This window comes from Telopea speciosissima, chromosome 7, assembly GCF_018873765.1.
Source record: "Telopea speciosissima isolate NSW1024214 ecotype Mountain lineage chromosome 7, Tspe_v1, whole genome shotgun sequence".
In the NCBI taxonomy this organism is placed as follows: Eukaryota; Viridiplantae; Streptophyta; class Magnoliopsida; order Proteales; family Proteaceae; genus Telopea; species Telopea speciosissima.
Window position 1 is genome coordinate 55,223,616 of NC_057922.1, and position 15,780 is coordinate 55,239,395.

At 37.3% G+C, this 15,780-nt stretch overlaps 1 protein-coding gene and 1 pseudogene across 1 annotated transcript; both read right to left on the reverse strand.

The window, feature by feature from the left end:
• Positions 1–2,076: 2,076 nt before the first annotated feature.
• Positions 2,077–2,721, reverse strand: LOC122666750 (annotated as a pseudogene).
• A 3,834-nt stretch (positions 2,722–6,555) lies between these two features.
• LOC122666627 (ferredoxin-2, mitochondrial-like) lies at positions 6,556–7,277 on the reverse strand. Its single transcript, XM_043862659.1, has one exon. It carries the CDS (start codon positions 7,183–7,185, stop codon positions 6,691–6,693), a length of 495 nt encoding a protein of 164 aa, XP_043718594.1. The 5' UTR covers positions 7,186–7,277; the 3' UTR covers positions 6,556–6,690.
• Between the last annotated feature and the right edge of the window lie 8,503 nt (positions 7,278–15,780).

The window sequence follows — 15,780 nt, forward strand, 5'->3', positions numbered from 1 at the left end:
TCGTCTCATCCACCAAAACAATATCATCAGCAAAAAACATACACCAAGGAACCTCATCTTAAATGTCTTTGGTTAAATCATCTATGATAAACGCAAACAAATAAAGGTTCAAAGATGATCCTTGATGTAACCCACTTTTAATTGGTAATCCAGTATCTTGGCTCCCCACAGTTCTTACACTTGTCACCACACCATCATACACATCTTTAATTATGTCCACATATTTACTTGAAAGTTGAAACACTTCTCTTCTCTAGTACTTGACAGATTAACTCTCTAGGGACTCTATCATAAGCTTTTTCTAGGTCAATAAAGACCATATGAAGATCCTTCTTGCAATCTCTAAATCTTTCCATGAGTCTCCCAAGTAAATAGCATCTATCATGGATCTTCCTAGCATAAAACCAAATTGGTTCTTCGTAATAGTAGTTTCTTGTCTTATGTAAGGATGCCAACGGATATTCGAAAATTCGTATTCGATCCGCGTTCGTATCCGTTTAGGAGAATCCGAATCCTTCCGAAAACTAATCGGATACGAATATGATAATCCCCCTATCGGACCGATTATTATCCGATTCGTTTAACAATCCAACAGTAATAAAATCTCTGAAATATATCTTTGAGTCTGTCTATCCGATTAAGTTTTAATTTTTATAATTTTATAAGTTAAAATAATGTGATTCTTTTTCTAGATTTTCTATTGGTTTATATATATTGTTTTATGCATTGTGATACATGGAATCACATATCTATTAACATAAATACAAGATAAAATCAAAAGTAGAAAACATAAGAAAATCAAAGACTACGAAGAGTAGAAGAAACCCTAACCCTCATCAACAAAACAGTAAAGATGTCAATGGATAGGATATTATCCGAATCCGTCCAAAAACTAATAAGATATTATCTGAATCAATCCGAATATAATCGGATATGAATATGCTAATGCCACTATCTGACCGAATTCGATCCATTTACATCCTTAGTCTTATGTGGGTTCAATAACCCTCTTGGTGTAATAGCTACCTCCACTAAACAATCTAAAGCCTAATATATCTTCCAAATCCAAGAGAAATGTCTTTCACAATTTTTTATTGGAAAAGGTGCCTCTACATCAGAAATGCCTTTCAGTTATATCACTTTCTTCGAGGACTCTACTTTGAGTTTTCTCTTTATAGGATTTTGTTAGGTGTTATCCTTCTGTTATTGTTTGATTGCTCCCTGCAATAATGGCCAAAATCTCAACACCCAAAAAAGCAGGAAAATCATCTAGGTTTCTATATCAAAAGTATGTTTTATGTTCATTCCAACATCAATACTTCAAGCATAGTGAGCTCAGACCACTACACCAATTAAACTCCTAGAAGACAATTTTTACAAGGGCAACTGACCCTCTAGTTTACATAACAACTCTCAGACAAGTAAAAACATAGGAAGAAAAAAATGGAGACAAATCACCTCATAATAGTGGTATGTCTGTGAGAGAGGGAGAGAGAGTACAAAATTCCTTCCATATACTCAGAACCTTTTCTGGTTCATTAACACCTCTAAAAACCATTTCAATTAAGCCAACCCTTTCTAATTCTGCTTGTTACAGCAGGGAATTATGTAGCAAGCTTCGTTGGCTAGCGCCTCAGCCCCTAAACAATGCCTAAAAGCCCAGGGGAAGTCAATACTTTGACCAGAGACATATCAACTCCAATACTTTTGTTACAAATATAAAGCAATGGGCTTCCTTAAGATAGGTATGCGCATAATCTCCTCGGACAAATCTTACAAAATGCTACAATTCAAGGTTCCTGACTAGTAAGAATCTTCCTATAAAAATTATATGAGAAGCACAAGTACCTCATATCTGAAATACATCCAATTCGATCATTTACTCTAGCCAGATTAACAGAAATCTGTTTCCAGGTTTTTCCAACTTCAATCACAAAATTCATCCTAAAAGGAACTGTATACAACTATTCAAGTGTTCTATGATACATAGAACTATGTAGAATCCAGATAGAGTGTTTAGAAATACCATTTCGTGTAGCATGCTCAAAATAAGAAAGTTTCAACAATCTTTCAAGATAAACAAAACAAGAAAGCAAATCACATTTCAAGAGAACCAGTTTATCCTCAGAAGTGTTCAATTATTTGACCAAAACAAAAACAGATTCAACGCGGAAAAATAAAAAGAGAGCCCTAATTTCATCCCGAGTAATCTTACGGGGTATCCCAGGGTTTCGGCTCAGGAACAGCGACCACCATACCTTCCAGCTCCGAAGTCAGAACCACTTGGCACCCCAACCTCGAGTGCTTATTCAAAATCCTAGCCCTCGAATTCCGCTTCAGAACGTACTCCTCATCGTATGTACGGGAAGGGAGCCTGTCCAGCCATTCCTCGGCGATGTTCACCTCGCATTCGGCAGAGCAAGCCTCAATATCTTCAAGTCTGTGCGACGCAGGATCGATCGGTCCATTGTTGGCTAAAGCTTTGAGAAGGGTATGGCCTGAAAGTCCGATGATTTGGCGTTTCTGACCTTCGGGATCGATGGCGAATAGCTTCACGATCCGATCTGCAACTTTCTTTGACGAAGACAGATTGGAGGTTGGAGCAGAGGTTGCAGTTGATCTGGTGACAACTGCTTTGGACTAGAGAGAGATTGAAGAGACTCGAGAGATTTGAGAGGAAAATCTCTGCAAACTAGCGATCGCCATAGTTAGGGATGAATTGCTTTGATGGTTGGAAATCCCTTTTCTGCGTGTCGAAGGGGTATTATTTTCGTAAAAAAGGGGTAAAAACATAACCAAGGCCATAAGAGGTCCTATCATGAGAGGATGCAATTTCCATTCTCCCATGCCCATGGATCCTCATATTTTTTATTTTTTTTTGGTAAGACATGGACCCTCATGTTGAATCTCGAGTCAAGGGTGTCAATCGGTCCGGTTTCGATTATTCGGTCCGTCCAGTGTGGTTTACTTTTTCACAAGGAAAAATAAAAATTGAACTGGATGGGTATCAACCAAAATCAGACACTTGATCCAATTTTACCGGTTTCGATTCGTTTTTTGTTATCCGGTTCATAATCGGTTTACATAAGATTTGTAGTAGGGGTGTCAAAACCTACCTTAAACCAGTAAAATCGATCAAAACAGATTGTTAAAACCTGGACCGAATAGATCCTTATTAGAGTGGTTTTGAATAGGGGTATAACAAAACCAACTGAAAATCAGATTGGACCTAACCAACTAATAATCTAGATTGAAAATCGAAACGATATAAAAGTCATTGACTATGAGGTTATGAATAGGTGAATTGATTATCCATTGATTTCAAATTAGTAATAAGGTTTCTAGTTGTAAGGGGAATTGTTACAAATCAATGAGTATGAGGTTATAAATAGGGAAATTGATTTGTAACAATGCTTCCATTGAACTCCTTGTTCACTATACAAAATTAGTTGAAAAATTAAATGAATGATTTGATAGTAGGGTTCATTTTGTGATTTCAATATTAGTTATCTTCCCCTTACAATGATAAATGATGATTTGATTTGTAACATTAATGATTTCGCTACAAACTCTATTTAGCAATTGATTTAAATAATTAGTTATCTTCCCCTTACAATTTATTCCTTTTTGTTCTTATTATAACATGAACTCATCAAATCAATTTCCCTAGTCTTGGTTGTTTACTTGTTTGACTTGGGGAAGATGATTTTAATTGTTTTTATCGAATCTTTCTTCACTTCATGTATGACTATTAGATTTCATTATGATTCAAGCCCAAAAACAAATTGATCTAAACCGGTATTAACCTGATAATAAAAAAAAATCAAAATAAACCAAAAACCTTACCAAACCTAAATTGAAACTGGCCGAAAACTGAAGTTCCCTAACAGTTTGGTTTTGATCTCACTCTAAGGGTGTCAATTTTGGACTAGAATTGGAACCGACGAGCTAGGAACCGGAACCGATCCATCCAATAGCTTATTGGTCCGGTTCCGGATCTACCGATAAGTTATTGTTCTGGTTCAGGATCTACCAATTAAGAACGGTTGGAACCGGAGAACTGGATCAAATTCACATCTTAACCCTATATAATAAGTTTATCTATATGATGCTTCTTAACTACCCAACATTCCGCACCATACATCATAGCCGATCGTATGACTGTCCTATAAAATTTTCATTGAAGCCTTAAAGGAATTCGTCAATCACACAACTCTATGGATGCACCTCTCCACTTCATCCATCCTATTTTAATTATCTGTGAAAACATCATCCTCTATATCACTTTCTTTATTTATGATTGACCCCATGTACCTAAAAATAATCACTTTGCGGAATCTCCCTCATCAATTTTCACCACCTCATCATCAATCCTAGTGTACGTGTGTAACCATAGTTACACCACCATATACTCCATCTCCGTTCTACTTCTCTTAAAACCTTTTGATTCCAAAATTGATCTTCATAACTCCAACTTGGCGTTAATCCATGCTTTTGTCTCATCCACCAAAACAATAGCATCGCCAATATCCATGTTTTTGTCTTTGGTTAAATCATCTATGATAAACGCAAACAAATAAGGGTTTAAAGCTGATCCTTGATGTAACCCACTTTTAATTGGTAATCCAGTATCTTGGCTCCCCATAGTTCTTACACTTGTCACCGCACCATCATACATATCTTTAATTATGTCCACATACTTACTTGAAAGTTGAAACACTTCTCTTCTCTAGTGCTTGACAAATTAACTCTCTAAGGACTTTGTCATAAGCTTTTTCTAGGTCAATAAAGATCATATGAAGATCCTTCTTGCAATCTCTAAACCTTTCCATGAGTCTCCCAAGTAAATAGCATCTATCATGGATCTTCCTAACCAAAAACCAAATTGGTTTTTCGTAATAGTAGTTTCTTGTCTTATGTAAGGATGTCAACAGATATTCGAAAATTCGTATTCGATCCACGTTCGTATCCGTTTTGGAGAATCCGAATCCGTCCGAAAACTAATCGAATACGAAGATGATAATCTCCCTATCTGACCGATTATTATCCGATTCGTTTAGCAATCCAACGGTAATAAAATCTACGAAATATATCTTTGTGTCCATCTATCCGATTAAGTTTTTTAATTTTTATAATTTTATAAGTTAAGATAATGTGATTCTTCTTTCTAGATTTTCTATTGGTTTATATATATATTTTTATGCATTGTGATACATGGAATCACATATCTATTAGCATAACTACAAGATAAAATCAAAAGTAGAAAACGTAAGAAAATCAAAGACTAAGAAGAGTAGAAGAAACCCTAACCCTCATCAACAATACAGTAAAGATGTCAATGGATAGGATATTATCCAAATCCGTCCAAAAACTAATTGGATATTATCCGAATCCATCCGAATATAATCAGATACGAATATGATAATGCCATTATCTGACCGAATTCGATCCGTTTACATCCTTAGTCTTATGTGGGTTTCAATAACCCTCCTAGTGTAATAGCTACCTCCACTACACAATCTAAAGCCTAATATATCTTCCAAATACAAGAGAAATGTCTTTCACAATTTTTTTTTTGGAAAAGGTACCTCTACATCAGAAATGCCTTTCAGTTGTATCACTTTCTTCGAGGACTCTACGTTGAGTTTTCTCTTTATAGAATTTTGTTAGGTATCATCCTTCAGTTATTGTTTGATTGCTCCCTGCAATAATGGCAAAAATCTCAACACCCAAAAAAGCAGGAAAATCATATGGGTTTCTATATCAAAAGTATGTTTTATGTTCATTCCAACATCAATACTTCAAGCATAGTGAGCTCAGACCACTACACCAATTAAACTCCTAGAAGACAATTTTTACAAGGGCAACTGACCCTCTAGTTTACATAACAACTCTCAGACAAGCAAAAACATAGGAAGAAAAAAATGGAGACAAATCACCTCATAATAGTGGTATGTCTGTGTGAGAGGGAGAGAGAGTACAAAATTCCTTCCATATACTCAGAACCTTTTCTGGTTCATTAACACCTCTAAAAACCATTTAAATTAAGCCAACCCTTTCTAATTCTGTTTGTTACAGCAGGGAATTATGTAGCAAGCTTCGTTGGCTAGCGCCTCAGCCCCTAAACAATGCCTAAAAGCCCAGGGGAAGTCAATACTTTGACCAGAGACATATCAACTCCAATACTTTTGTTACAAATATAAAGCAATGGGCTTCCTTAAGATAGGTATGCGCATAATCTCCTCGGGCAAATCTTACAAAATGCTACAATTCAAGGTTCCTGACTAGTAAGAATCTTCCTATAAAAATTATATGAGAAGCATAAGTACCTCATATCTGAAATACATCCAATTCGATCATTTACTCCAGCCAGATTAACAGAAATCTGTTTCCAGGTTTTTCCAACTTAAATCACAAATTTCATCCTAAAAGGAACTGTATTCAACTATTCAAGTGTTCTATGATACATAGAACTATGTAGAATCCAGATAGTGTTTAGAAATACCATTTCGTGTAGCATGCACAAAATAAGAAAGTTTCAACAATCTTTCAAGATAAACAAAACAAGAAAGCAAATCACATTTCAAGAGAACCAGTTTATCCTCAGAAGTGTTCAATTATTTGACCAAAACAAAAACAGATTCAACGCGGAAAAATAAAAAGAGAGCCCTAATTTCATCCCGAGTAATCTTACGGGGTATCCCAGGGTTTCGGCTCAGGAACAGCGACCACCATACCTTCTAGCTCCGAAGTCAGAACCACTTGGCACCCCAACCTCGAGTGCTTATTCAAAACCCTAGCCCTCGAATTCCGCTTCAGAACGTACTCCTCATCGTATGTACGGGAAGGGAGCCTGTCCAGCCATTCCTCGGCGATGTTCACCTCGCATTCGGCAGAGCAAGCCTCAATATCTTCAAGTCTGTGCGACGCAGGATCGATCAGTCCATTGTTGGCTAAAGCTTTGAGAAGGGTATGGCCTGAAAGCCCGATGATTTGGCGTTTCTGACCTTCGGGATCGATGGCGAATAGCTTCACGATCCGATCTGCGACTTTCTTTGACGAAGACGTATTGGAGGTTGGAGCAGAGGTTGCAGTTGATCTGGTCACTACTGCTTTGGAGTAGAGAGAGATTGAAGAGACTCGAGAGATTTGAGAGGAAAATCTCTGCAAACTAGCGATCGCCATAGTTAGGGATGAATTGCTTTGATGGTTGGAAATCCCTTTTCTGCGTGTCGAAGGGGTATTATTTTCGTAAAAATAGCGGCTTTTAGGGGTAAACACATAAATAAGGCCATAAAAGGTCCTCTCATGAGAGGATGCAATTTCCATTCTCCCATGCCAGGGATCCTCATATTTTTATTTTTATTTTTTTGATAAGACATGGACCCGCATATTGAATCTCAAAAGTCAAGGGTATCAATCGGTTCGGTTTCGATTATTTGGTCCGTCCAGCGTAGTTTATCTTTTCACAAGGAAAAATAAAAATTGAACTGGATAGGTATCAGTCAAAATCAGACACTTGATCCAATTTTACCAGTTTCAATTTGTTTTTTATTATCCGGTTCATAATCGGTTTACATACAATTTGTAGTAGGGGTACCAAAACGTACCTTAAACCAGTAAAATCGATCAAAACAGATTGTTAAAACCTGGACCGAATAGATCCTTACTAGAGTGGTTTTGAATTGGGGTATAACAAAACCAACTGAAAATCATATTGGACCTAACCAACTAATAATCTAGATTGAAAATTGAAACGATATAAAAGTCATTGACTATGAGGTTATGAATAGGAGAATTGATTATCCATTGATTTCAAATTAGTAATAAGGTTTCTAGTTGTAAAGGGGATTGTTACAAATCAATGAGTATGAGGTTATAAATTGGGAAATTGATTTGTAACAATGCTTCCATTAATCTCCTTGTTCACTATACAAAATTAGTTGAAAAATTAAATTAATGATTTGATAGTAGGGTTTATTTTGTGATTTCAATATAGCTATCTTCCCCTTACAATGATAAATGATGATTTGATTTGTAACATTAATGATTTCGCTATAAACTCTATGTTGGAATTTTTCAAAATATTGAGGTGGACTTTTAGTCCCACATCGGCTATGAAAGGAAAGCTCATTGGGTTTATATGTGTTAGTAGTAAGTAGTTATTATTATCACATGTAATGCTAGAAGAGATTGTACGGTGCACTTGCGAGCGAAGACGGTAACCGTCCGAGCGCGTGCGTGAGGCGCTTTGATGGCGTACTTTGCACTTCGCACGTGCGCATCGTCGCCTTAATCTTTTCAGGATCGACGGTGTCTGATCAAAGAGGGAGTGCAACCCTTGGTTTAACATTGACCCTAAGAGTTGCAGCCCACACGAACAGCCAAGGGAGCCCAGCCCAATACTCATGACCTGTCAGGTCAAGCCATATGAGCCAATGGGTGTGACCCATCCGAACAGGCCTTGTGGGCCTATAAATGGGCCACGAATTCTCTCAGTCCAGATATCAAAAAATCTCGGATAGCTTCACAGTGTTACTTTCCTTGCAACCAGTAACAGTCCGCCTGATTTATCTTGGGAAGCAGGTTTGCTGCAACCCTTTGCAGGATTAGGAGGGTGCAAATACTGTCTTAAGGACAGAACGATTTCGTTCGACTCAGGCCATCTTTCAGTCCTCTCCTTTTTTGTTCAGATTTCTAATACTCTATTTATCAATTGATTTCAATAATTAGTTATCTTCCTCTTACAATTTATTCCTCTTTGTTCTTATTATAACATGAACTCATCAAATCAATTTCTGTAGTCCTGGTTGTTTACTTGTTTGACTTAGGGAAGATGATTTTAATTGTTTTTTTCGAATCTTTCTTCACTACATGTCTGATTGTTAGATTTCATTATGATTCAAGCCCTAAAACAAACTGATCTAAATTGGTATTAACTTGATAATAAAAAAAATAAAAATAAATCGAAAACCTTACCAAACCTAAATTGAAACTGGCCGAAAACTGAAATTCCCTAACAATTTGGTTTTGATCTCACTCTAAGGGTGTCAATTTTGGACCAGAATTGGAATCGGCGTGCTAGGAATCAGAACCGATTGACCCAATAGCTTATTGGTCCGATTCCGAATCTACCGATAATTTATTGGTTTGGTTCTAGATCTACCAATTAAGAACCGTTGGAACCGGAGAACTGGAACAAATTCACATCCTAACCCTATATAATATATAATTGTTAAGACTCAAGGTCATGAGAGTTAAGGTCAAACCTTTTATTATTTTAGTCTTTCAATTTTGGCTGGTACCGTTGTCTCATATACTATTTTACCAAAGATTTGATTGTAAATTTAAAGGTCCGTTTGGGAATGCTAACTTAAGAACATACCTTAAACAATCCTAACTTGTGAGGGTGGTGGTGTTCCTACTTGTTAACTAATACAAAACAGGAGGTAATATAAACTAATTTTGTGATTTGAGGAAAAAAATGAAGCATATCTCATGTGATTGAAATTAATGTCTTATTATGATATTATTTTAAAAAAAATATGTAGCATGTGTTAGAGAAATTTTTTTTTTTTTTTGGACTGCTTGGAACTATTTAGGAACCAGAACTGGCCCACCCATTAGTTAACGGTCATGGATGTCAAGTTTGGAACCGATTAATTTATTGGTTCGATTTTGGTCCTGACCTTTTAGGGATGGACCGTTAAGGGACTGGACCGATAGCTCATAATTGGAGCAATTGACACCCTTATCTCACTCATTCCCAGACCGAAATCGGGCTGAACCGACCGTTTGACATCTCTAGTTTGTAGCACCAAATTTGGAAAACGATTTGGTGTTTTAACCCCTAGAAGATGGCACTAAAAAATGACCAACCAAGGAATTCATCTTGGCAAACTAATCTCACCATTTTTGTACTGAGACAAACACTCGAATGGGTGTTCATTGTTGGGTGTTGAATGTCTTCATCTCCCTCTCTTCCTCCTCTGACAACAAAGATAAATATATCATTGCAAAAATTGTGAAGTCATGATATGTACTAGTGCATAAGCAAGGTTTTCCATAAATTAATGCCTATACTAGTTTAAGCATGTAATTGGGGCAACAGATGTAATCCCATGCGGGTTTATTGTACTGGAGTGTTCCATGGGTATTGGACACTTAAGAGTCTAACTCAATCTGTTCTATCATCTATCCCAAACTATCTTATGTCTTGTTTTGCCTTTCCAAATAATATTTACAAATCTATTGACTCTATTTATTTTAGAATTTGGAATGGAGACAAGGAAGGATCTCAAAAAGTTTATCCAATATGTTGGGAAAGAATTTGCACTCCCAAGACACATGGGGGACTTAGATTGCGAGCTTCTGCGACACAAAATAAAATCTCCTAATGAAATTAGGATCGAGACTCCTCATAGATAACCAATCCCTTTGGGCTAGATGCTTAAAAGCCATATATCCCCACAATAGATCCCTCTTTGATCCTTATACCATAAAAAAGAAATGATCATGGACTTAGAACATCTTTGCTTCTATTCTACCCATTCTTAAATCCGTGGTTACTCGAAAAATTGGCTTAGGTCATAATACCTATTTCTGGACTGATCCCTGATATCAAAGACAACCTCTGATTTCGAATCACCCATATTTCAATCCCACCAATCTCCAGCTCAAGGTAACCCACTTCACTGATTCACTCCAATGGATAACTACCCTCCTCCATGAATATCTCCCATCATCTATGACCCCCAACATATCCAATTAACCTCTCTCTAAACAAGAGGATAAGTGGTGGTGCACCCTATCCCCATCAAGATCCCTTTCTACCAAACTAGCCTCTCAATTACTCCAAAAACAATCCACTAATATCTATGACCAACAATACTAATTACCTTCATATTGATGGAAATTCTTGTGGAAATTAAAAACCCATCCAAAATTCTCCATATTTTTTTAATGGAGAATCAGCCATGAAACCTTCCTAGCCAAGAACTCTTTAGCAAAGTGGGGCAATATAGACTCAATCTGCCCCTAAGCAGTGAAGAAAATGAAACAATCTGGCATGCATTGTTTGCATGTCCCATCCCTGCGAGAATCTGGGCCTCTGGACCTCTAGGACTATTAAGTATTAACGGAACACATCAATCCCATTTCCATTCGACTTTTTCTGATTAACCTTTATGGTTCACTAGCTTCCAATAGAACCACTCGCAGATGAGTATTCACAATCAAGGTTAATATGAACAGATGGATCGCTGATCTGCATTTAACCCTTTCATCATAGACCTAAAGGAACAACCCATTTCCGACAATGGTAATGCATCATTTCCTCAATTGCATGTTATGATTCCTCCTCTAATATGCCCTATTCTCATCTGTTCAAGACATTCTAACAGATTTTTGGAGTTTTGAAGGACAATTGTTTTAGTCATTATGTACATATCTTGTTTATTCAATTTAAATTTGTGCTTGCTTGAGTATTGTTTTACTACACTTGAGTTTGTGCTATTACACTAGTTTATCCATTTTACTATACTTAATTTCGTGGGTGTTTGACTATTGGGTTACTACACTTGATTACTACATTTTGTATTGCACTATTACTAATTGGTATAGTGGTGGTTATTAATCCACTACTTTGTTTAGGATTCTACCTCTACTAGTTTGGTATCCATTGCTTACTGTTTTTAATACGCTACCCCACCCCTGTAGGGCATCATCTCTACTTGCTTAATTTTTAGAGAAAATTACTTGGACACCCCCTAGACTATGGCCCATTTGTTTACCATCCCCAACTTTTCAAACAATTACTTGAACACCCCCCCCTGCATTTTACCATTTCTTTCAAGTAAGTCATGTCCGTTGGTTTAGTGATGATGTCATTGATTAATTTTTTTATAATGCCTAAACTACCCTTAAAGGGTACTGAAGTGACAGATTCACCCCCATCTTCTTCTTCTTCCTGCAACCAAAAAAAATAAACCGACAGCCATGGATGCTGTTTCAAAAACCATTAGGGCATAAAACCCCAAGACTACCTATTCGTTTTCTATTTCTTTCGAGACAAATGGTTTTCTTCCTCTGTTATCTTCATCTTTGTTCATCATAATCAAAGCTTCTGAATCTCAGAGTTTTTTTTTTTTGGATAAGTAAATTATATTAAGAAAAGAAAAAGGAAAAAACAAATATACAAAAAAACAGGAAGCCACCTAGAACCTCTTTAAAATATTTAAAGAGGGAAATGGAAGGCCCCTAACTAAAACAGGACAGACCCTGTATCAACCAAAGTGCCAAAAACAAGGAAGTTACAACCAATAGTAGATATAGAAATCAGCATCCCCCTTAACCAATTTACAAAGTTCTTCTGGGAAGTCAACCGGTTGGAGAATAGTCTCCACATCACCCGTAGGTAAGGAGACAATGTAATCTGCTGGTTGATTCACCTCCCTCCACACATGCTTATATTCCACCGAAGAAAGAGAGGCACTCAAATGGTGGATTTTGCTCTTCAACCACTGTAATGCCCAAGGACCTTTAATCTTTCCATTTAGCAAGTCCACAACCAATTTGGAATCTGACCAAATGGATACGTCATAGAAGCCTTTTTCAATACATAAAGTCATACCCCGGAAGATAGCATACAACTCCATAGAAAGGACTGATCTATCTACACCCACACCTGCAAAAGCAATAATGGGGAGACCCATAGCATCACGAATCAGCCCTCCATAAGTTGCCTTTTCTTGGGATAGAGAACCATTACAATGCAGAGCAAACATAGACTGAGGAGGTCGAAACCATAAACATGCCTTCGGAACAGTAGGAATCCAATGCACAATAATTCCCCAACTATCAACAAGAAACTGATTTCTAAGGGTGTAAGTCCCAGTAAGAGAAATGGAGGCACACCTAGAAAGCACATCTTCTTTAATTGCAGCAACAACTTGGGGTCTTGTTCTTGTCTTATTACGGAACAATCTAAAATTCCTTTCTTGCCACACATGCTGAATAGTAGAACAAAAAGCCAGCTTACCAATTTTTTGAATGGGGTCATCTCCACTAAACTCACATCTAATCCAAACAGCTTCATCTTCCACATTCTGAACTTGTCTTCTACTTTGGGTATAAGAAGAGAGAATATCCCCCCATATTTTTGAAGTGAAAGAACAATCAAAGAAAAGATGGTTCCGACTCTCCAAACCAGCCCAACAAAAAACACAATTAGGATTTATCCCCACCTATCGTCTAATAAGCTGGTCCTTGGTTGGCATAGCATCCATAATGCATCTCCAAGTGGTAAAAGACTGTCTTAGAATATTTTCAGAAAACCAAACCGCAGCAGACCACTCCACTTTCCTTACGTTATTCCGAATAAGATCCTAGGCTGATTTAGTAGTAAACAAACCAGTAGAATTGCCTTTCCATACTACCATATCGGATTCAGAATGATGAAGTTTCTTCACATCGGGTAACTCCCTCCACATATCATGTAAAGCAATAGCTCTAGAGGGTCTAGGATGCCATTGACCATCTTGCAGAATTTCTTTAACTAAGGATAGGTGATTAGATCTTTCATCATACCGAGTTCTATCCCCAAAACAATTAAAAAGTACTCCCATTGGATGCCACCTATCCAGCCATAATCTTATAGATAGACCATTCTCAATAATGTGCTGAACCAATGGTTCCATTTTATCTCTATACTTTTCCTCCATACCCAAGAACAATTTTGGGGAACTTTAACAGTCCAAATAGAGTCATGCTTCAAATATTTCTTATTGACCCATTTAACCCACATGTTGTTCTTCTGCGAAACAATCCACCAAATTTGTTTTATAATTCCTGCTATATTCATGTCTTTAATACGTTTAATTCCTAAACCTCCTTCATACTTAGGCTTGCAAACAACATCCCAAGATATATAATGGATTTTTCTCTCAAGAGAAGGACCCGACCAAAGGAAATTAGAAAATAAGGACTCAAGTTTGGTAATTACATTACCGGGTAATCCAAAAAGTCCGGACCAGTAAATATAGCATCCTTGAAGCACTGAGGAGATCAACTGCAAGCGATCGGCATAGGACAAGAATCTGGCTTTCCACCCCTCCAATTTTTTCTGCACCAGTTCTAAGATTGAGCACAATCCACCAAAGATAACCTCCCTGAAAGAAGAGGCACACCAAGTTACCTAATAGGTAATTTGGTTTAAGAGAAAACTCTAAAATAATAGAGGACTTAGCTTCATTGAGATGCAACCTAGAATAGGTAGCAAACTCTTCTAAAGCCCCCAAACTAGCGGTAACAGATTCATGGATGGCCTTCACAAAGATCATTAGGTCATCCGTGAACATAAGATGAGAGAGATGTAATGCTCTGCACCGTGGCAGCAACTGAATACGACCTTCCACTTCTAGCTTCCTCATCAATCCTGAGAAGCCTTCCATAGCAATAGTAAAAAGATAAGGGGAGATGGGGTCCCCCTGCCTAATACCTCTTCCACCAAAGAAAAAACCTGCAGGGCTTCCATTAATGAGAATAGAGAAGCTTGGGGAATTAACACAAGCTTTCACCCAACCAAGAAAACTTTTAGGGAACCCCATTCTTTCCATTACTCCAAACAAGAATTTTCGGCTCAAGGAGTCATACGCCTTGTGAAGATCTATCTTTAAAATTACAATAAGAATAGCACCCTTTTGGTCAATACCCCGAACAACATCATGACACACCAATATGTTATTAGCAATAGAACGCCCCTTTATGAAAGCTGATTGAGTATCACTCACCACATCTCCAATAACTTGCTGTAATCTGTTTGTGAGAATCTTTTTAATAATTTCATAGATCAGATTACACAAAGCAATAGGACGATACCCAGCAAAAGAAGATACATCCCCAATCTTAGGAATAAAACTAATGAAGGTAGCATTAATGGAATGGGAAATCTCAGAGTTGAACATATAAGAGGAACAATGGAGGATTTCGATCTCGAGAACATCATCTGATGCTCTCTTCTTGAACATTTTTTCCATTTCTGTTTTCGATTTTTATTAAAGATCTAACAAATCTTGGCATTACAGCAAGGGAAGCCGTGGATACTGAAGCTTATTGCTATGTTTTGCCTCTCTTTGGCAGCGAAGATGATGAATTCGGAGTTTTCCTTGATCGATTTTCAGGTGAAAAACTGAACGTGCTCTTCTTTTGGTTATTTCTTCCATTCTATAACCAAAACCATCAAAAAATGCATCTATAAGCACACCTGATATCCTAAAGTGTTTTTGTATTCGTCTGAACTCAGAACAGAGGGGAGAAGGTTTCATCTTTGATACACAATCGATACAGAGAATGGAACTCCTGATTCTCGAAGCTCTTAAGTAGCAAATGCGCTCAATAACTCCTTTTGCATTCGTGCATTTCTTCACGTCTATATTCATGCCGAAAGATCTGCCACTAAGAGATGCTCTCAAAACCAAAGATAAAGAGATCATCTTTAAAGCTCAAAATAGTAAATCACCAACACACTGTCGAATCCATTAATTGGATCCATACATTGCTCTTTTTTGGCATCAAAATGAGTGCACAAATTTGTTAGCTAATCTCATTGTGATTGCAGAATTGAAGCTTTTTTATTTCAAACCATCGATAATAGTAGCTTCAGCACCCCTCTCTGCTTCTCTGCTCCTAACCCAAATATAATAGAGAGAGAAGAACTAAACTAACTGACCGCCTAACGGACGGTCATCACCGGTGTTGGACAGCGCTGTGGCTGATAGCCGG

What these genes read in the sequence shown, in the direction of transcription:
- LOC122666627 (XM_043862659.1), bottom strand. Translation starts at nt 7,185, where the DNA reads ATGGCGATCGCTAGTTTGCAGAGATTTTCCTCTCAAATCTCTCGAGTC.